The sequence below is a fragment of the Mastacembelus armatus genome, chromosome 11 (genome assembly GCF_900324485.2).
Source record: "Mastacembelus armatus chromosome 11, fMasArm1.2, whole genome shotgun sequence".
Classification (NCBI taxonomy): domain Eukaryota; kingdom Metazoa; phylum Chordata; class Actinopteri; order Synbranchiformes; family Mastacembelidae; genus Mastacembelus; species Mastacembelus armatus.
The window spans coordinates 659,219-682,310 of NC_046643.1; the positions used below are offsets into that span (position 1 = coordinate 659,219).

At 38.9% G+C, this 23,092-nt stretch overlaps 2 protein-coding genes across 14 annotated transcripts in view; one reads left to right on the plus strand and one right to left on the minus strand.

Annotated features, from left to right (window-relative positions):
• Positions 1-7,562, plus strand: part of c11h6orf47 (chromosome 11 C6orf47 homolog) — a 22,999-nt gene extending 15,437 nt beyond the window's left edge. For 11 of the 13 annotated variants that reach the window (XR_003295254.1, XR_003295255.1, XR_003295248.1 and 8 more), the window contains 2 exons: positions 5,331-5,555; positions 7,175-7,562. Coding sequence is in view for 2 of the 13 variants with exons in the window: in XM_026299855.2 (XP_026155640.1) it covers positions 4,646-5,548 (903 nt within the window). In the remaining 11 variants the exon portion in view is untranslated. Of the gene's footprint in view, positions 1-3,071; positions 3,954-4,134; positions 5,556-7,174 lie in introns of those variants that run through there. The other 2 variants (XM_026299855.2, XM_026299854.2) reach the window with 2 other exon arrangements.
• A 6,649-nt stretch (positions 7,563-14,211) lies between these two features.
• Positions 14,212-21,059, minus strand: ppp1r11 (protein phosphatase 1, regulatory (inhibitor) subunit 11). Its single transcript, XM_026300870.2, has 3 exons — positions 20,719-21,059; positions 18,224-18,332; positions 14,212-17,311 (listed from the first exon to the last, which is right to left on the minus strand). The coding sequence occupies exons 1-3, from the start codon at positions 20,794-20,796 to the stop codon at positions 17,127-17,129; spliced, it is 372 nt and encodes a 123-aa protein (XP_026156655.1). The 5' UTR covers positions 20,797-21,059; the 3' UTR covers positions 14,212-17,126.
• Positions 21,060-23,092: the final 2,033 nt, after the last annotated feature.

The window sequence follows — 23,092 nt, forward strand, 5'->3', positions numbered from 1 at the left end:
CTGGAGCTCAGCCACAGTGATCTTTGGGTTCTTCTTTACCTCTCTCACCAAGGCTCTTCTCCCACGACTGCTCAGTTTGGCTGGACGGCCAGGTCTAGGAAGAGTTCTGGTCGTCCCAAACTTTTTCCATTTGAGGATTATGGAGGCCACTGGGCTCTTAGGAACCTTGAGTGCTGCAGAAATTCTTTTGTAACCTTGGCCAGATCTGTGCCTTGCCACAATTCTGTCTCTGAGCTCCTTGGGCAGTTCCTTCGACCTCATGATTCTCATTTGCTCTGACATGCACTGTGAGCTGTAAGGTCTTATATAGACAGGTGTGTGCCTTTCCTAATCAAGTCCAATCAGTTTAATTAAACACAGCTGGACTCCAATGAAGGAGCAGAACCATCTCAAGGAGGATCAGAAGAAATGGACAGCATGTGAGTTAAATATGAGTGTCACTGCAAAGGGTCTGAATACTTATGACCATGTGATATTTCAGTTTTTCTTTTTTAATAAATTTGCAAAAATTTCTACATTTCTGGTTTTTTCTGTCAAGATGGGGTGCTGAGTGTACATTAATGAGAAATAAAATGAACTTTTTTGATTTTGGCAAATGGCTGCAATGACACAAAGAGTGAAAAATTTAAAGGGGTCTGAATACTTTCCGTACCCACTGTATATATGTATATATACATATGTATATATATGTATATGTATGTATATATATGTATATATATATGTAAGTGAAATACAGAAGGAAAAAGTTGTCCTTTAGCTTTTGATCTGGAGATAACTGCATTTTAAAAAAAAAAAAAAAAAAAAAAAAGAGTATGGAGGTTTGGAGGACTTCACCCCAAATCCAGCATCCTGAGACTGTACACTAAGAGGAAGCAAGGAGGCCAAGGACTGGTGAGCGTCAGAGCCACCATCCAAGATGGAATACTAAGTGAATATCTCAGGCAACAAAAGCCCGATGCAGAGGAAGAGGAGCAAGAAACATCATGGCAGGACAAACCCCTGCACGGTATGTTCCACTCACAGATACAAGAAGTGGCTGATATCGAAAAGTCCTACCAGTGGCTGGAAAAAGCTGGAATTGAAAGACAGCACAGAGGCACTAATCGTAGCAGCACAAGAACAGGCCCGGAGCACAAGATCAATAGAGGCTGGGGTCTACCACACCAGGCAGGACCCCAGGTACAGGCTGTGCATAGATGCCCCTGAGACAATCCAGCACATTACAGCAGGTTGTAAGATGTTAGCAGGCATACATGGAACGCCATAACCAAGTGTACAGGAACATCTGTGCCGAGTATGGGCTGGAGGTCCCAAGGTCAAAATGGGACACACCTCCAAAGGTGAGGGAGAATGACCGAGCTAAGATCCTGTGGGACTTCCAGCTACAGACCGACAAACAGGTGATGGCTAACCAACCTGTGACCCCCAAACTGGGAGAGTGGCTCCATCAGATCCCAGGAACAACATCAGAGCTCTTAGCCCAGAAGAGCGCAGTGCTGGGAACAGCTAAGATACTGCGAAGAACCCTCAAACTCCCAGGCCTCTGGTAGAGGACCCGAGATTGAGGACGACACACACACACCACCCATAGGTGTGCGAAGGGAATTATAATTTTTTTTTTATATCACTACAGTTTATAGTTCTCGATTGTTCGATTATTATTCACTGTGTCCGGCAATTCAAAAAATATTTCAGCTGCTTAACAGCCAGCAGCGCAGTTTACCTCAAGCTTTTTTCAGCAGCCAGTAATCCCATCTAGTTCTAGTTAAATTTACTTCCTCTTTCCTTGACTTACCTGTTTCTGCTGTACTGACTTTGTTGTTAACATTATAATGAAATCTACCTTTTATCTCTATGTTCCTCTTTTGCTGTCATTTCCCTTGTGCTTTAGACCACATCATTCTCCCTTTTGATTTACTTCATAAAATATTTCATCGTTTTGAAATCCTTGCTTTGCTAGCCTGTCTGCTTCCTAAACTGAACTGACACACTTTGGTGATAAAGTCTTGTGTATACTTTTAGTACTTCATACAGGAAATCTTGGTGACTGTAGTTGAAGGTTTACAAAATGTTAAGAACAGATACAGAGTCAGAGCATCTTTTGCTGTTCTTTCTGTTCAACCCACTGAACGTATTTCCACCATTTCTACAGTAGAGACTTGAGAAAAACTTTTTTTTTGCTTTATGGCTGGTACTGAAAAGCTGTCGTTGTTATATACGTGAATGGGTGTTATACATTTTGACTCATCTGTGTATAGTTATGTCCTTTCTCTGTCCTTCCCAATTTGAGTAAAAATGTCATTTTGGGTTTTTTTTCTTTTCTTTCTTTCTTTCTTCTTCTTCTTTGTCTTCTTTTTCTTAGTCTTTCATTTTTTGGTGGTTGACATCCAACCTTAAGGTACTTTAGTGCAACTTACCATGTTAGGGTTCTGTCTGTATCCATGTGCAGGTTATACCTGGTCTTGCAGCTGTACATTGGTGATGTGCAGTTATTATTGATGGTAACTTTGTCCATTTTTGATGAGTTCTAATTTTAAATGGATTAAACTGTTCCTTATATACCTACAGCCAAATTGGTTACCACAGCTGCTTTGAATTGTGCAGCCAGTAATGGGTGTAGCTAGTTGATCCATAAACTGCACCAAACAAAGCTTGCTGATGTGTGTGGATTCATACACTATTAGGCCTAGAAATCATATCATATATTAATAGAGAAAATGCTGGAATTATCTAATAAATAATAAATAATCTATTGAGGATTTGTATAAAAAAAGTTCTTGAATTATAGAATATATAAGGAATATCACCACTCGAAAAATGTGATTTGTTCTTTGAAATTTTTTAAGAATTATTGGTAGTATTATTAATACAGAGAGACCCAGACACATATTACAACATGTTTCCACAATTCTGTAAGAAAAAAATAAAATAAAATTGATCTCATATATCTATCTCATATATTAGACACTACAAAGTGTATAAGCCTACTCTTTTAATTGTGCAGTTTGTCAGCTTTGATTAGAAATAAATTATATAGCTCTATGATCAGAGGTTAATAATATATTCTCAATAAGATAATTGTGTCCTCCATATTTGACAACACCCTGAACAGTTTCCATCACATTTGAAGCGTTTGTTAGTATAAAAGAAGACCGTAGGGCTGTAGAAATGTGGGGCATGATCATCAGTACACCACGTTTCTGAGCAAAACAACTCGCATCCAATCAGTTGTCAGTGCACGTGTTGACAACGACACCATTTCCCATCATGCATTCAGTATTCGTAGTTCATGCAGGCGGACGCAGTTAGTGGAGAGCAACTAAGTTGGACACAAAACGAACCGGCATGCAAAACGCACCGATCCGATCTGTGTCTGCTTTGCTTGTCTCGAACGCAGCTTTAATGTCAGCGTTATTGCCGCGGAGATTGGTATCTAAATTACCTAATACCAGAGTTTCATTTTTTAGGTTCAGGATAAGTTAGGTAGTCGTTGTACCAAGTTTAAATTGACAAGATTCTGAGTTTTAACTACAAATTTATTTAGCTTTATTTTGAAGGTTGAAACCGAACCGGTAGTCCGTCCTCTTTGTTCTCGAAATTAGGTAGTTAACAGTTAGACAAAACGTTGCAGTCGACCTAAAGGACGCACCTTTTTTTGTGTTTTTGGCTAGTTAGCGCTGCTTTTAATGTTACCGTTCGACAATTCGCTTTGGATGGAAGTTCACATTATTTTCTGAACGCAAATGATTAACATTGCAGTTTGTTTACAACACATCTAGAAGCTGGGGGACTGGGTCCTTCATTCGCAATATTTGATGCTAACAAGGAGAGTTAGCAACTGCCAGACAGACGATCATAGCTAATGTCGCCAAAGGTGAGCAGAGCAGTCGTTAGAGAAACAGAAAACATTTCCCGAAAGCCTAACTGAAATTTATTAGAAAACACTAAACCAGGTAAAGCAACTGTTTGTTTCCAAGCAGTCGTGTTTTCAAGTGGAGACTTAGCCCTAATTACAGGTTACTAGCTAAAGTTAATTATCAATAACAGTGTAACGTTATAGAATTCAATGCGGTTGATATGGAATTGGATTTTACTAATAACATTAAACCAACTGTAAATCTCTTTTGTTTCTAGGTCTGAGGAATGAAGAAGTGTGTTGTGCAACGACTTTGTGTAGAAGACACACCAGTGTCAGCTGATGTTGAGCTGAAGGCTTGGTCAATTCCACCAATTCACTTGTAACTAGCTTGTGCTAAATAGCTTGTTGAGTGTATCTGACTATAAATTTGCATTACTGAAACCTAAGTTATCTTGGCAGATTTACAGGTTGCCAGGTGACACTAAATGCATGTAGAAAAGACTCACAAATGACTTTCAAATGGTGTAATTTCATTTTCATTAATGTAACCGGAAGCTCACCCCTTCTCTTTGCTGCTCAGGCACACCTATAGGTGTGTCTAGGCCCTGAGGACGCCGTTTTGCTCTAGCCCAAATCTTTTTAGCAAGTATTATTATTTAACACATGCACTGAGAGCATATGCATGCTTTCTGTAAGGTAACAACGTGGCCCAGTTAACTGAATCAAGAAGAGCTGTGAACTGAGTCTCTGCTGATTTTAAATCAATTCCAAGCTCAGGGACAAGGCATGACAGCGGTGGTAGGCAGAGCATGGGGGTGGGTGCGTTCATGGGGGAGTACACTAGTGTCAGAGAATACCACAACGATTACAGCTGAGAGCCAGAAGCATGGCTGTGACAGCCATGGCTACCAGGGCTGGACCTTTTGGATCTGGGAAGGTTGGAGACGTCAGGGTGGCCAAAGTAGTCCAGCAGAGGTGTACCAGGAGGCACAGGAAAAGCTTCAGCCAGTGGAAACTGAAGCTCTCTGTGCAGGGAAACAGGTGAAAGAAGAAAATTCACTGCATGTTTCTAGATGGTGGAATAAATATCTACCAACATCTTACATTTTGTGGCCAAGAAAAGCAGAGTCGAGCAGACTAAGACAACGGAAATATGATAGTAGTGGAGATGAGTGGGACTGTGATATTGATGGGGACATGTCTGACTACAGAACACCACCTCCATCTCCTACACCTGAGTCTTCTCAGCTAATATCTCCTTTTCGACTCTTTGTGCAGAGCTGGACGGTGGAAATCCTACCAGAGCACTATGAGATCTGTTTCAATTTCCTCCGGCACTTGTTTGACTTGTTTGTTGTTGGCTTTCTGTGGACTGTGTCCTCTCCTGCCAAGTTGATTCTGGAAGTGTTGGGGGTTCATGGAGCACTGAAGCTATGGTTGCATGGTATGGCCATGTTTTTTGTCTCCACAGTCGGAATGGCAGGATTACTCTGGTTGATCCAAGAGTATCTTCCTCAGTTTGCTTTGATCTATGGCATCATACAGGCACTGGTTATCTCTGTTAGTGTTCGACGGAGTGGGATCCTCAGTGTTGAGGAAGGCAAAGAAGAGAAGGACCAGGAGGAAATGGAGACTGATGAAATAACAGAGAACATAAAAAAGTTTAAGGACAAGGTGAAGATGAGCTAAAATTAAGGTAAGCTCCTTTATTCCTCTGGTTTACTTTACCACATTCTAAAAGTCATCAGATATTTCTCTGGTTGCATTAGGGTACATAAGTTAAATTGAAAACCACAAAAACTCTGAAACCAGGAGTCTGAGAGCATTACATCATGATGCAACTACTGAACCACACTGCGGAAATAGGAGACGGTAGCTCTTTTTTGTTTTGTTTTTTTTGTTTTTTTGTTCAAAAATCCTGTACTTGTAATTGTGTGATGGTGGTTAGTACATGCATATCTAGTGTTGATTTCCGTAATAATTAATTCTGTTGATTGGTTTTCTCTTTTTTTTCCTTTTTATGTCTGTTGACTATTAAGTATTTATCGAATGTACTAAATAGCCTACATTTAATTAGGTACTATAAGTGAGTACAGTTTTGAAATACCTGTGCTTTAGTTGCGTTAATATATTGGACTGTTTTGTATCTTGGTTTTGCCACATTGCAAATGTTGTGCTTTCTACCCTATTACGTTTATTGGACATCTGCACAAGTAGACCTAGACCAATAAATTAGCCAAGAATATATATGTATGTATTAGCTTTAAACAAGGATTGGCATTATAGGAATGCTAAACTAGGTTTAACATAATCAGCAAGTTGATTTTTCAACTCAAAATCCAGTATTAGTTGGCCTTTAACTGGTCTTTGGCATTTAGGGATTAGAATGATAGCAGATTGCCACAGATTCTGGTAGTACTTCAAAATCTTCTTTTCCTTTCGGCTGCTCTCTCAAACCTCCACCTCTCTAGATTTTCCTCCACCTGGTAGTACTTCAAAATATGAACTGCTATTTCAGCTGCTACACAGGCGCAGAGTAAGGCCTGTATGAAACTATGTTGGAATTGTTAGCGGGTAAAACAAGTTTGACATTCTCAATTATTCTGTGAAGGACAGATAATTTATTTGCCTAAGGCAAATCTGCTTTTGTTTTCATAATTATCACTTCACAGAGAAGTGTGTTAGTGTCTTGGGTTAAAACAGCAAGACAACAGAAATAATAGACTCAAATTCTTGCATTTGGAAGTATAGTGTGCAGTCAGTTGTCTGAAGAAAGCATAACTATGCCATGGTGATTAATGTCCTGTGACAAGCCAACTATTTTGACACACATTTTTAATGTTTTGAAAAAATTGTTTAGGCTTATTATTAGGTCATGTTTTCATAGCATTACCAATTTATTGTGGTTATGATAAAATTTATCTCTCCAATTGAATAATAGAGATCAGGAAATGGAGACTTTGCAGTCAGTGCATTCTGAGAGATCAATATCCAGCAGAAGTCAGAGGACCAGACAGTTTAGAAACAAACCAGCAGGTTATTCTAAGTTTTTTCACCTGAAATGCCTATGGTAATCCCTAATTGAAAAGGAAAATTGTACAAATAGAGTACGGTATGTCACAATTGAAGCAGAGAATGCGGTGATGGATGTTAATAGCAGCTTAAGTAACATCCAAACTTTCTCTTCCAGATATGTTTGACTAATCTAGAGGTTTGTTTCCAACCCGATTGTCTTGATCATCTTTCTTTACCTGTAGGATCAGTTGATCAGTTGTTTTTTCCAAAGATTTAGTTTTTTCTCTTTCTTTTCCACAGAAGTTGCTGTGTATTTGGGATTCCTGATCTCCTTAAGGTGTTTGGATGTCACTGAAGTGGGACTTCACAGAAAGACTGCTTCCACTGTGCACCTGTGCTCTGCAGTGTCAAATAATAATCATATTGCACATTCATTATAAATTTATAATAGATGCTGTATTTATGTCACTTTTTTGTCCAACACTATTGATCTGCATTTATGGATTTTGTCCTCATTTGGGCTTAATATGTGTACACTGATAACCATCCAAAGTGTAGTATCAAATCATATACTACTACTACTGTAATTTTGATCAGAAATAATAGGCTCCATAAATGTCCAGGAAATCAAAAATTAAATATATCCCCAATGTTTAAAAATGCTCTCTTGAATTTGATCCTGTTTATATATTATTTTGTCCTGGTCTTCTTTTCTGATGAGAGTTATATGACTTGGGACCAGATGATTGCCTTCTAAAAGAGAACAGCAACAACAAATGTTCTAATTAACAAAACATTATTCAATTCTGTCTGTGTTAACAAATTTGGAATGATTAGATTCTGCGTAGTCTAGGTGTTGCTTTAACTGGAGTTTGCCTGTTCTGAAGATCAAATTTGGATTTGTCACACTTCTCCTTGGCATATATTCAAGACATCTGTCATATTAAACTAAAGCTCATACAACCAGTTTAGTTATGTATGCTTGAATCTGTCCTTTTTTCAACTTGGACCTACAAGTTCAGGTAACTATAAGAAACCAAATTTTTCTAGAGCTGTCATCACACTTATGTACAATATTACACTACCAGACATTCTGTGATTGTGTTGCTTAATATTTATTTACAGATCTGTGGCTTTACATGCCAGGTGTGGGGAAGTTTTTTGTTGAACAGAAGGCAAATGCTAATTTGAATGTACTTTTATTGGAGAGAAAAGTCTGGGGGAGTGGATGAACAAGTAGCAGTCATCACTGACACACACACAACCAGTTAACTTCTTGTAAACTATAAGGTCTCCTTAATGAGCATTTATCTATCAAAATAAAATATGTATTTAATTTCATGAGCCAGCATCTAATCATCTTAGACTATAAATCATTGATCTTTTCCTTAGTAAAACTTGTCCCTTTCATATTTTCACATACTGAACTGAAAAACACTTAAGTAAAATTCATTTCATTTCATTACTATTATCCTGTCTTTATTAGTGTGAATGCTTCAACATCAGGTATTATCTGATATACCTTTGTGAAGTATAATGAATTTTCAAAATAAAGATAGGATTCTAATCTAAGATCACGAGTCTCCTGCAGCACTTTGTCCTTTCAAAATAAAAGCCATTTGTAGCCTTATTTCAAAGTAAAAGCCAACAAACACTAATATGAGATTAAAATGGACTTTGGCTATTGGCATACAGCTTTAGACACTGACTTAGGGTGTTTTTAATGTCAGCCAGGGTGTCTTCTCCCCCGGAGGCCATGCCCAGCCTTTCACAATCAAAGTCTAGTTATTGGTAGGAAGTTATTACACCTTTGTAAAGTATAATGAATATTCAAAATAAAGTTAACATTGTAATCTAAGATGACATAAGTCTCCGGCAGCACTTTGTCCTTTCAAAATAAAAGCATTTTAAAGCATTTTTTCAATATAAAATTCCTGAAACAGCAACATGACTTCAAAATGAACTTTTGTAATTGGCAAACAGCTTCAGGCACCAACTGAGGCCATTTTAAATGTCAACCTTGTTGGCTTCTCCGGGCCAGAAATGTTTGTACTTCCACAATAAAAGTGTACAGTTATGTACAGGAAGTTACTGCAGTGCTCCAAAGCATAACAAATATTCAAAATTAAAGTTCAGATCTTAACTCAAGTTGACCTGAGTCTCCTGCATGCTGCCTTTTCAAAATAAAAGCCTTTTTATTTCATGGTTTCAAAATAGAAGCTAAGAAACGCTAATATATGCTCTTTTCCAGCACATTTTTCCTTTAAGCCTTTTTAACACTGCACATCAGTTTATCCTTTATTCATACTGCTTCATTCCTTCATTTCTTCCCTTTTTTCAGACTTTCCTTCCCTTTTCTCTTCTTTCTCTAAGAAAACCTTCCTTCAAATATTCCTGGTTTGGTTACGCATCATTTACACTGTATTTTTCAGGAATATTAATCGGTTTTTAAACTATACATTCTTTCTGTCTATACAGTCTTTCTACAATTTCACTTTTGTGCTGTTTCATTTTTCCCTTTTTTCTTTCTTTAACTCATATTTAATTCTTTCAGTTCTTCCCTCCTTCTCGTCTATCCTACTACAAAGTTCCTTAACTACACTATCTTCTTCTTCTTTAGCAATTGAAAGCCAATTCATTTCTACTTCATCATATCATTCTCTTTCCACCCTTTTCAGCAATGTTCAGTGTTTTTTTTTTAGCTAAACAAGTTAAGCTTCCAACTCCAGTTTTACATTTCAGCTTCCAGGATTGTTCAGCATCGTGAAAAAAAAAAAAACGCTCAAAACCACAAATACAAATATGATACATATGTCAAAAACAAGGCTTGTGGCACTGCTCTTGTGGCGACTGACAGCAGGCCTTGTATGTGTGTGAAATTTTAAAGTAGTAAAGTAAAACTAATATTTTATTACATTGTTTGGTGGTTTTGGTTTTGATTTCTGTTACTCAGCTACAATTTTAAGGCATTTCTACTTGGAAATTTCTATTTTCTGCTACTATATACTGACTGATCTAAAACTATTGTACTTCCATCTATCCATGCATCTTCTTCCGCTTATCCGGGACCGGGTCTCCGGGGCAGTAGACTTCCTTTTCCCTGGACACTTCTTCCAGCTCTTCCAGGGGGACATCGAGGCGTTTCCAGGCCAGCCGAGAGACATAGTCCTCCAGCGTGTCCTGGGTCTTTCCCAGGGCCTCCTCCCGGTGGGACATGCCCGGAACACCTCCTCAGGGAGGCGCCCAGGAGACATCCGGAACAGATGCCCGAGCCACCTCAGCTGGCTCCTCTCGATGTGGAGGAATAGCGGCTCTACTCTGAGCTCCTCCGTGGTGACCGAGCTCCTCACCCTATCTCTAAGGGAGCGCCCGGCCACCCTGCGAAAGAAGCTCATTTCAGCTGCTTGTATCCGAGACCTTCTCCTTTCGGTCATGACCCAAAGCTCATCACCATAGGTGAGAGGAGGAATGTAGATTGACCGGTAAATCGAGAGCTTCGCCTTTCGGCTCAGCTCCTTCTTCACCACCACGGACCGGTACACCGACCGCATTACTGCTGCCGATGCCCGATACGTCTGTCAATCTCTTGTTCACTCGTGAACAACTCGTGGGGTACTATTGTACTTTTTACCCCAATATGTCCATCCATCTGTTAGCTATATTACTTCTTCATATCAAGAGGTTGCAAAGTTGGGCTGGAGCCAATTCCAGCTGGCATTGGGCAAAAGGCAGGGTATCCTGGGCATGAGTCTATCACAGGGATGACAAACAATGACAGATGCACTTGCATGCACACCTATGAGGAGTAAAGAATCACCAATTAGCCAAACTTAACCTGTGTTTACTATGGGAGGAAGCTAGAGTGCCCACTGAAAACCCACACAGACAAGAGAACATGCCAACTCCACGGTAAAACCGCCCTCTTCCAGCTGGCTGTAGAGAGTCAGTATTCTGACACTGTGGTATTTCTACTCTTATTTAGTACCACTTGTTGGTCAGCTACTCCCTAACTTTGCTGTTTGGTACAGGACAGTGTTTGGTACAGTGTTCCTTGGGTTTTTGAAGATTTTTTTCAATCAAAATAGCTGCATACTTTGCTGGAAACAAGGTTTATGGGAGCACTGTGGCTAATCCAAAAAACAGTGCAGTTTTGGCTGTAAAACCAAAATAAGCTAAAAAGACCAACGACCAGCTGGTCATGACATAAAAATAGGTCATGAAATGGGATTTGATCTGTCAGCCACAATCATTAACACTATTTCCAAGACGATAAAACACAAGGTCATGATCGTTCATGTGCTTATTTAACTCACCCATTAATCATAAAAAGTGTGAAAAAGTAATGCCAAAAGTGTTTTATTAGTTCGCTGAACCACCTTTGGCAGCAGTATCTTCAAGCAAGTGCTTCTTGTAGGTGTGGAAAAGACCTGCATAACATTCAAGAGAAATAATTCTTCCTTAACCCTCATGTACTGTTTGGGATGTTTTCATCCACCAAGTGTCATTTTTCACTCTTAATTTGGCCATAACTTTCACTGTATTTCAGCAAATGGAATGATTTTTGGTAACAAACCTTAATTTGACATAGATTTTGGAAATATGATTTAGAAATTTTCCATAGGTCAGTAATACACAGTAATACACTGTGGGCAAATTCACTACCCTTTGGTTATGTTTGCGATGAAAACATCCACTAAAATAAACTGCTGTAAAAATATCCATCCATCCATCCATCCATCCATCCATCCATCCATTTTCTATACCCGCTTTTCCTGGCTCAGGGTCACGGGGATCTGCTGGAGCCTATCCCAGCTCTCTCTCAGGTGGAAGGCAGGGGTACACCCTGGACAGGTCACCAGTCCATCACAGGGCCACATATAGACACACAAAGACAGACAACCTCACACACTCACACTCACTCCTACAGGCAATTTTTTGAGTCACCAATCAACCTAACATTTTTTTTTGGACTGTGGGAGGAAACCGGAGTACCCGGAGTAAACCCACACAAGCACAGGGAGAACATGCAAACTCGCTGTAAAAATATATCATTTTTTTTTTTGTTTTGCATAAATCTGTTAATCAAAACTACGAAATGCTAAAAACATGTCCTGTATTTTAACTCTTTAAATGCCAATTTCATAAGTGATGTCATGGATTTGGGGGGAAAAAATGCACAAAATGACTTATTTTGAATATAAAAAGTGATTGTGGACTGGATATTTTTTTACCTTTTATCACAGTCTTGGATATGTCAACGATTAGTAACAGCACTAATGTTGATGCATTGTTAGTTTTTGTGCAGCATCAGATTTAAATTTTTTCTGACTAATTTACTGTTAGTGGATGTTTTTGCCCCATTAACTGCCATTATGATGACATTGCTTGACTGCACAGCCATGACACTATATAATCATGCATTCTTGATGGTTGGTGGTTTCCCCTGTTGGAAAGAGGTAAAATTTGTGATTTTTACTGTTGACAGTGAAGTCGCACCATTAACACTTTACACAGGCCTATGTATAGAAAGCTTAGTTTCTGGCTTTTATATAGAGTTTTATAGTTTTATACAGACTGTATCAGCATATTATATTATTATATTCACACACACACACATATTATAGTGTGTGTGTGTGAGAGAGAGAGAGAGACCTTTGTGTGTTGACCCTGAGGTGTCTGAAAAAATCAGAATATGTATCTCAGCTCTCAGAGAACAGAGTCTGCATTGATTAAACAAAAACAAAGTGTATTTATGCACCTGCTGCCTTTTGATAGAGAGAAGAACAGACTAAACAAAAACCGGGTAAGTGGATTTAAACACTGGCATGCCATTCTGCTGGTCATTTCATGGTGAGAAGAGCAGCAAGCACCATAAGTAGTGGCTTCACTCATACCAAAGTTTTGGAAATGATTATGCAGCCTGACCCCTCCAGCAAGCTGCAGAATATCTTATATATATATATATCCCTCTGACACCACTGTTTCAGGAGAGTCCTGATTTTGTTGTGGAACCTTCATCGTCCTCTCCATCCATCCATCCATCCATCCATCCATCCATCCATCCATCCATCCATTCTCTATACCCGCTTTGTTCTAATTAGGGTCACAGGGACCTGCCTGAGCCTATCTCAGCTCTCTTTGGGTGAAAGGCAGGGGTGCACCCTGGACAGGTTGTCGTGTCTGGACGACCTTGATGCTTTAGCAAAGATTCCAATCTGACTAGACTATAACTGTGTCAAACTTCCTAAGTATAGTTGGCAATCCTCTTCAATAGGATCAATAGGATAGAGAAACAACAGAATCCAAGTGTACAGGTGTTTCTTTACAAAACGCAGTACAGACAAGGTGAGTTACCCCAGGGTATACTAACTGTGTTCTCCCAAGTTCTCTGCCTTTATACTTTTGGTCAGCGGGATGGTTTCCCTTTTTTTGACATACCTGTGTCTCGTTCTCCCCTCATTCCTTTTTTAAGATGCTGGGGGACCATGCCCCACCCATCCTTGTCGCCTATAGATGGACAGACTTCCCCTGTTCTCCATTCTTTATTTAGTTTTGGTATACACTTACTGTGTCTAAGGCTTATTTTAGACAAGTCTCAGTCATGTCCATTCTTGGTTTTACTTGCATGCCATTGAATGCCATTGAACCCTCACATGCATATCCTTGATCACACCTGTTCCCTTAGATTCTTTTGGTATTTTCCTGTTTTTAGCTCCATTCTCTAATATGGCCTTTATATGGACATGTCTTCAATAACATATACAAATGATACATATTCAGCCTATATATAGCCTTAGAATTCTGGGAGAATACACAACAGTGGAGGTGTGACATTTACTTGGAAAAAACTGGTGATGCTGCAGAGGTGGGCCAGGAGGGCCTTCTGTCATGGAGATGACAGAAGGAACTTTGGAACTTTACTTTAAATTGAATGTTTTAGAAAATAATGAATGTCCATAGCTCATAACAGAGCTAGCTGAGTCACAAGAGTGCTGAGAGCACAAGAGAATGTAGTACTGTACATAACAATATACTGTCATGTGACATGACTGCTCTAAAATTAATTTATTACAAAACCAAACAGAATTCACATACATTTCTAATAATCATTTTATTGGATTCTTTAAAATATTTTATGTACAAGAAATATTTCTTATTGGACCTATTCTGAACTCAATGTAGTGATATAATTTAGGTACTGGGGGCCAATGCCTCTCCAGAATTTCCGTAAACTCCGCATATGACTTAACGCCACAGGCAATACAAAGGTATGCATGACTAGTATCAAGTGCCATACTCCAATGTAATATACAACACGTATTTGTAAGACCGTTCAATCACAATCCAAAAATTTTATTCACATTAAGTCGGCTTTATAGTATATATACAGAAAGGTGCATTGCAAGAACAATATACATATGTAACACTGTCTGTGTGTAGATACTAGAGAAAGTGGTGGCATAAATGAACTGAGTGTTATCCACAGTACTGTCACATATCAAACATGGTCTGAAGTAGAAGAGGAGGAGGATATCATGTGACTTTTGGTAATAATTGAGACATGAGTACTAAGCCTATGCTAGCAGCCATACATCTTCACTGCTCCTGTCCTATATGCCACATTAACTGGGATCCCACTACCAGTCAAGAATGGACGTCCAATCATAAAACACCACATCTTTATAGATTTACGTCACAGCAACGAACATGCCAGTCACCCTCATACAGTCACAAGCACTATTTTAGAGAATCAAACTTCAGACTTCTTTTTACAAATTACATTTTGATAAAGGGATAAAGGGAAGATATGGGTATTTCAAACAAGGACTTCAGGAAACAAGTATATTAACAAAAAGTTTTCTTATTCTGTTTGTCCAAACTTTTCTTGACAACCTTCTTGATCATCACGTGTGACCAGTGAATATTCAGACATTGGCGCATGTTTGGTTGGGTTCTCCCCAGCAGAGATGGAATCTACTACTGCATAAAAAAAACCCCTCACATCTCTTGGAAAGCTACCTCAAACACAGTAACAATTTTCAGCAAGTGAGTTTTGCATGTATAAATTCTGGCGTTCAAATAAAATGAACGTCTTAAGATGAATTCATATATGTAAACCCTTAATCATTACCCAACTGTCAAAATAAGCGAGCACTTTTTCAGCTTAGGGTTTAAGGACTTGTTGCTCTGAGAATAGCTACAGATAAGTTTTAAACCAGCTTTGAAGAACCTAAAGGTTTATGGTCAATAGCCTAACCTGGATAACTCAGGTATCCACATATGAAGAACAGGGCCAGAGTCTGAAAAACTGAAAAACTCAGAACAGGGCTGAGGACTGGGTTTTCTATCTTGGATGTTTAACTGTTTATACTCATAGGGCTAAATGTATGTGCAGAAACACCAAATACTCATTCAACTAAAGGTATAAGTAAAATATGTGTTGGTGGTTCATCTTAAAACTACTCAAATTGTTACATACAGGTTTGTAATTGCAATTTTACTACACCGACTATGATCCACAGCACCCCAAGAATGAGTAAATTTAGAATTAAGACCAGTAAATAAATTAAAAAATAAAACCTTTCTCAGTGTACTGTGGCTATAATATGCTATTAACTCTGTTACTTTGTCAAAAGGGAACTATACAGACAGCATTACATTTTCTCCTCATCGCTATGTCTTCAAAGTTCCTAAGATCCAGCGTTCCAGCGAAGCCTTGCTGTCAGAAAGCCCAAAATACTGCTGGCAAGAGTGCAATGTGACTGCATTTCCTGTTTCTTGTTGAGTTGCTCAACAAAACATTGTTCCGTTCTATTATCAGCATTGCCTATACTCAAACCTGCAGGTTAAAAGATTAAAACATGTTTTAGCTTCTGAAAGGGGAACAGAGTTCAATTCCGTAATTATAATCCATGTTGCTGTTTTTGTTTGGACATGGTCTCATCACTACACAGTATACATACATAAGTGTGTTACTAGTGGTCATCTGTGAAAAATAACATTGTTTACATAACTGCTGCTGATCATTTTGCAAAGCACACTGCACTTTTTTGTTTCTACTAGACAGACTTCTACTAGACAGTATAAAAATCATGGCTGTACATACTTAAAACAAGCTTATTTTCATTTCTGTCTGAATGCAGATGCAAGCACATAATGATTACACATTTAATTTCAAAACAAAAACATTGCCAACATTATACATTGGCATATATTTGTATAGTAAATCATTTTTTAAGATTATAAAATGATCACTCTCTAAACTTGCAATGTTTTTTTCTTTTCTTTAGACATACTGAAGACCAGACCACAGCAGTGCATTACGTTTACCAAAGAAGAAACGAGAGGATGTTATCTTGAAAATCGACTTACTATCTCAACACTGATCGTAAGTAAAATAGCAAAAATTGATCCTAAGTAAGAGTAATTATGGAATAGCACAATTACAAGTTCCTGTTTTTTCTCTTTACTGAATGCAGTGTGCTTCCATACCAATTTATCAATAAATTGGGGAAATCATATCATAGATATGACTTGATTTGTCAATGAGACAAATTTGTTGACAGAAAATAATTAGCAACTGCTCTGATAAATGATTACTGGTAATAATTAGTCATGTCTAAGCAAAGGTGCCAAATATATGTCCTACCTTATGGAATTGGAAGATCTGATAAGTTTCGCTGTCACATATAATAACAATATATATAATAACATGATGTTAAAACATGACACAGTACAAACCTCAACGTTTATTTTTATAGCATGGTGAAATTATTCAAAAACACTGGCTGTCTGAAAAATAAAAAATGATATCTACCATCCCCTAACAAAATGCTTTGAAAAATGCTCAGCAGTAACAATAAATACCATGAATGCTCTGCAGTAAAATTGTTAAAATGAACAATTCATATGGCCATTTAAATTCTACTATAATCACAGCATGTCTTTGTACTAGAGATGCAAAAAGAGATTTCAAATGTGATCTTTTGGTTATCATTCCATGTTATTTGGATTATTTGGCACAATAACATGAACATGCTTTAAGCTTCAAATTCAATAATCTATGTTGCTCTGTGTTTTCAGAGCACCAGTGGGCTGTAATCCTGCTCCAGCAGCTGGGAGTTTCCGATTCATGGCTAGAACACAGCATCAGGCCTCAGTGATGGAACTAAACTAAAAGAAATAAGTGCAGTTTTGTAACGCGTTGTTGTGGTGAGAAACTCCTGACCCCACAGTCAGCCTGCAGTGCTCATTAGTGAGTGTGTGACCCTCCAGAGTTTGGGGACACTGTGGTCTCCCCACCCCCTCTCGGTCCATGGCTTCTCCTGCCATGGCCCAGGATACAGTGAGCGCTGCCACACCCTTCTTCATCATCATCTCCTTCGCTTTCAGAGGACGACTCTCCAAACTGTCGGGGCTTTTCATAAATACAGCAGCCTGGAACACAGCATAGATTATTGGGATTGATGCAGGTGATTTACATACAGTTATTATTTTCATTCATTTTTGTAAGCTTCTAGTTCTCAGTTTGAAAATCTAAAGTGCAATGCTCTTGATTCAGATATTACACCCTTAAACTCTGTGCATATTTTGCTTAATTTTTACTCCTGTAATTACAGGGTTGCCCTGCGATGGACTGGTGACCTGTCCAGGGTGTACCCATGCCTTCCACCTGCAAGAGAGCTGGGATAGGCTCTAGCAGATCCCTGTGACCTGTGATTCCTTAAGAAATCAGCAGGTATAGAAAATGGATGGATGGAATTACAGGGTTACAGCACTGTCACTCTATCACTATGACAAAGTCAAACTTCTTATATGACACTACCTGTCTCAGACGAGAGCATCACTGTCCCAGAGATATATGAATCATGGTAATGGGATATTAATAGGCCCAGTTTATATCTCTGATGCATTACATACATTCAAGTCACAGTGATAACTCTCTCAACTGGCATAGCACTTTACTTTCAACCATGTCATTTCTTGTCACCATCTTTGTTTATATGGACAAGAAATTGTCATACCCAAGAAAAATCAAAAAAATATTTTTAATGGAATGAAAGCAGAAGTTGATCTATCTATCAGAATTTGGTTGTATTTTCAAAAAAGCAGAGTTAAGGTTAACTGTGAATCAAATGTAAGCAATACGAGAGACACAAGCTGGGGCTAGATGAGAACCATGCGTTGAGCCATGTAACCAAGATGTATAATGTAACACTGGAGTTACCTGTGGGAAACACCTGTTTTAAAAACAGCATTTAAAAGCAGCTGCAGCTACTAAACTCAATAATCTCCCTTTTGGTGAAACAAAAGTGGCACTGCATTAATTACATTTCTAGTTGAACTTACACTTTGAAGACCTTCTTCCCAGGTGCTCATTGTCAACAGTATCACTGGACCACTCCACCTTCTTCTCAGTCTTCCTCTTTCTCAGCTTGATTGTCAGGCTTCGTCCCTCCTGTAGTAACATGTGATAGCTTTCCTGTAAGATACTGCCCAGGAAATCTGAGCCAGGTCCTTAACTGTCACCACAAAACAACATCCTGGGCCAAGAGCCATCTCTCACTTCTACGTGGACATGTTCTCTCCACAAACACATGAGCATACACATATTCCCCATTACCTGCGCTCTTAAAGTAATGGATGTCACATACTATAAATTTCTCTGTTAAGGATCTGGCTTGTGGTTCTTTAACATGGGCTCTGATGAAATACAGTAGAAATGGTAAACTTTATGGAAGAAACATAGTAACCTAGGTTTGCTGTGTTTTTAGCTTCTTACTGTAGCTCTTCATAGCTACCCTCCTTTGTCAGCTTGTTCCTGTCCTGTGGTAAGGACTGTAAGGACATGTTGAAGAGGCCTGCAGCACATTACCAACTTCAGGAGACCACCCCCCCCACCCTGAGGAAAACCTCAGTAACAATTTCTGTAGCTGTGTGCCCTCCTGCTTCAAATGTTCCACAATCATCACAGTCAGCAAAAAGCCCTCCATTACAGGATTAAATGACTACAGCCCTGTCGCCCTCACATCTGTGGTCTTGAAATCTTCTAAAAGACTGGTGTTGAGCCACCTGAAGGACATCACAGGCCCCCTGCTGGACCCTGCTCTACTCCCTCTATGCTAACAACTAGGTATGGGTCGATTACCGGTTTCAAGGTATACCGCGGTTTGGCAAAAAGACAAAGTCTGCCGTATGGGAATTTTTCAGATACCGAAAACATTCAGACGGCAGCCGCTTGGAGGAGGAAGGACATCGAACTTGCAAGACATGTTTAAAAAGAGTGGCTGCTAGAGGAGGAAATACGTCAAATATGATATCCCATATAAGAGCCCCACCCATCACTTTTTGCTAAATTCAAGGTAAAGCTGTCTTGAAATGAACATTTGCAACTATCTAAGAGAGTTAGCATGTTTAGCACTGTTTAAATAAATACTATTTGGCTTGCTACCGAGGCAGAAAACATGACTAATTAACTAGCTAACATCAACTAGTTGCCTCCCTCACGTTACTTCACAGAGCGGGGAAGAGCATGCTAAAGCACTACGTTTCTGCTATTTTGTACAATAATTAAATGTAGCTGGAATTCAATGTTTTAATTATTTAACCTGACATGTTTACTGTTCCAAAATTTTCTATGTTTCTTAAAAATAAAATATAATATGTTCAGTGCAAAAAATTTTTTTTCCAGACATTTAAAAATAACACATTTAAGAGCTGTAATTGCAATACCGTGAAACCGTGATATTTTTGCTTAAGGTTATCATACCGTCAGAACCTCATACCGGCCATGTCTATTAACAACGGCACCTCAGGAGACCCTCCACAAATTCCCAGACCCTGAAGTGGACTTTCCACATAAACTACATCTAGAAGATGGCCCAGCAGGGATGGTACTTCCTGTGGCAGCTCACGAAGTTTAACCTACCTTTTGCACTTTGATCATTGTCTGGTTTGGATAGGCCACCAGACTGGACAGGAACAGACTGCAATGGACAATCCGGTCTGCAGAGAGGATCATTGAGGCCGATCTTCCCTTCATCCAAGACCTGTACTGGTCCATGGTGATGAAACGGGGAAAGAGCATCTCTGCAGACCCCTCACACCCTGGACACCAACTATTTAAACTCCTCCCATTTGGTAGGTGCTACAGAGCATGCCAAAACTACCCAGCACAGAGAGTTTTTTACCCCAGGCTGTGGTTCTTATGAACTCTTAATGTCATAAGAGTGGCAGAAATAAGCACTGTGCAATAACACAACATGCATATTTGCTTCTCTACCTACCTCATGTAAGGGGTCACACAAGAAAGAATTCCCTACATTGGAAGTAGAGACCAAAGACCCAAACAAATGTGTCTGACTGGTGTTTCAGCACACTCCAGGCTGTGCGTATCTCAGATCTGAATGTGTTTTGCAGCTTTATATCTCTATTGTTTTTTCATATCAGTGCTATAACTAAGACATGAGTTCAACAGCTTCTACTTTGTCAAGATCCAAAACCGTATCTGAAACCCTATAAGAACCTACTCCAGAACGCCCCAACATGCACAGAAGAACTTATGAAATAACATATAGTATGTGAATACTTTGCATGTGGTATTATTACTCAGATAGGCGATTGCTGTAATGGCAGCAATATTAGCTATCATAAACAGTACTTACGTTTTAAATAAGCTTAACGTAACTAACGATAACATATAAAGCCTTGTGAACTCAGAGCTGATGTGTTTTAGTTTACAGACCGCGCGGCCTCCATAGTGCTGAAATATCGGCGCAGGTTTGTACACTCACTAGTTAGTAAAAAAATCAAAACCTCTTCAAGAGCAACTCTTAATCATTTACCTGTTGGGGCGGCGGTGGTGTACTAGTCTGAACAGTCTCCGTTACCGTCTCACTTGATGTCCCGGGAACCTCCGCCATCCCTGGATCTGCTTTGCTAACGCTACCGTTAGCTAGCCTTAAGCTGTTAAAGAACCGGAGTCGGCCGCCAGTGACCCTCAGTAATATAACGTTTCGATAGTTACAAAGGCTGAAATTGTTTCTTTAAATTACGAACTGTATTAAATTGAAGGTTGTTACACTGAAAATTATAAGACCTTGGATACTTTAGTGAGATGGGACTCACATATAGTTAGTCAAGCTGCAAGAGGAGTCACTTCATTTGTTAGCCTCAGTTAATGCGGAAGATTCATGTTTTTACGTGAAAACGATTATCTACAGTACAGTAATACTTGTTTTGCACAAACACATAAAGAAAGCATCACCCCAAAACACCGAGTTATATTTTAGCTAATACATCGTGTATACGAACAACATTTAAAGCGTTGCCGAAGCATTTTGTTGAACACACGTTTCATTATTTTTTTAAATTTGAAAATATACACAGGATGCTTCGTCGTTTTTCTGCTTAGCTTGACAACAGTAATGTTTTGGGGAACATATTTCCAGACGGACTGCCGCGATTTCCTCTTGTCCGTGAAATTGTAATAGTCCGTCAAGAAATGGCGACAGCGTTCGTATATATTGTGTGTGTGTGTGTGTGTGTGTGTAGGAAGGGTAACAGTGTTTAGAAGAAGGATACTAAACGAGGAATTTAAGAAGATATATATATTGTCTATATATATTATACAATGATAATACATTATTATATAATATGACATATTATAAAATATTAATGTAAACAATCTGAGAATGTTGCTCATAGGCATAATGTTGCACTGAAATCGCTTACATTCTTTTAACGCCATTTCCTTGCTCTTTATGCAATCTTCATCAGGGGCAGCCTGATGTGTTACCTTTCTTATCCCAGCGGTTTTACAGAGCAACGCTATACTCCCCCCCATAACCTACAAACAAAAGTCATTAGCTACTTTTATCCTATACCAACATAGAATACAAAAGAATACAAAATGATATTACAATTCAAAAGCTTTACTGATAACAATATAAGAAGTATACCAGAAGACATACAAAATTTTCAAACCATTTAAATTAACTACTACAGCTGCTGCTATTACTACTACTACTAATAGTGATAATAATAATAAAATAACAATTGTAATAACAATAGTAATTTATATATGATATACAGTTTAATAACATACAATGTTCTGGGGATGCTCTGTAGACTTTCTTTGATCTGTTCTGTATGAAGACAGAGAGAGGTTTTTCATGAATTTATGAATAGGCAACCAGCATGGTGGATAAGTGGTTGCAACTGTTGCCTCACAGCAAGAAGGTTGTGTGTTCGCAACCCAGCCTTTCTGTGTGGAGTTTGTGGGTGTACTCTGGTGTTCTCCCACAGTCCAAAAATTGGTGACTCTAAATTGCCCATAGGGGGTGTGTGTGGTTGTGTGTCTATTAAGTGGCCCTGTGATGGACTGGTGACCTGTCTAGGGTGTACCCCTGCCTTCCACCCAAAAGTGAGCTGGGATTGGCTCCACCAAATCATTGTGGTATTTCAATATGTTATACTGTTAAAGATCACCTTTAACCCCCATTAACCCACCCATTCATTCACTTGAATCTGTAAAGGGTCAAGCTGAACTGCTTACATACAAAAAAAGGCAAATTGTTGCTAAGTAATTTGCTGTCATATTTAGTACATAGATATTTATGTAAAGGTTAAAGTTTCAGCCTTAATTCAGCCTTAATTAATAGACTTCGTAAATTTATCTCTAGCATCAGGGTATGTGCCACAAACTTTTAAGACTGCAGTAATCAAAGCCCTACTCAAAAAGCCTAGTCTTACGGGCCGCAGCTGGCGTAGCGGTAGTGTGCCCGTCCATATACGCAGGAGACTCCCGAGCCGGCCGGCATGTATGCCTGCATATCTTCCCTTCCTCTCTGCCCTAGTTTCTTGTTTCTCTCCACTGTCCTGTCAAAATAACGGCAAAAAATAATCTTAAAAAAAAAAAAGCCTAGTCTTGACCCAGGAGTCTTGGCTAATTATAGACCAATATCCAACCTACCATTTATTTCTAAAATCCATGAAAAAGCTGCTGCTAGGCAGCTATCAGACCACTTACACAGAAATGAACTATTTGAAGATTTTCAATCAGGATTTAGAGCACATCATAGTACAGAAACAGCACTGTTAAAAGTCACCAATGATCTTCTCAGATAATGGACTATACTTGTCCTGCTAGACCTTAGTGCTGCATTTGACACTATTGACCACAGCAGAGACTGGAGCATGTGATTGGAATCAAAGGAA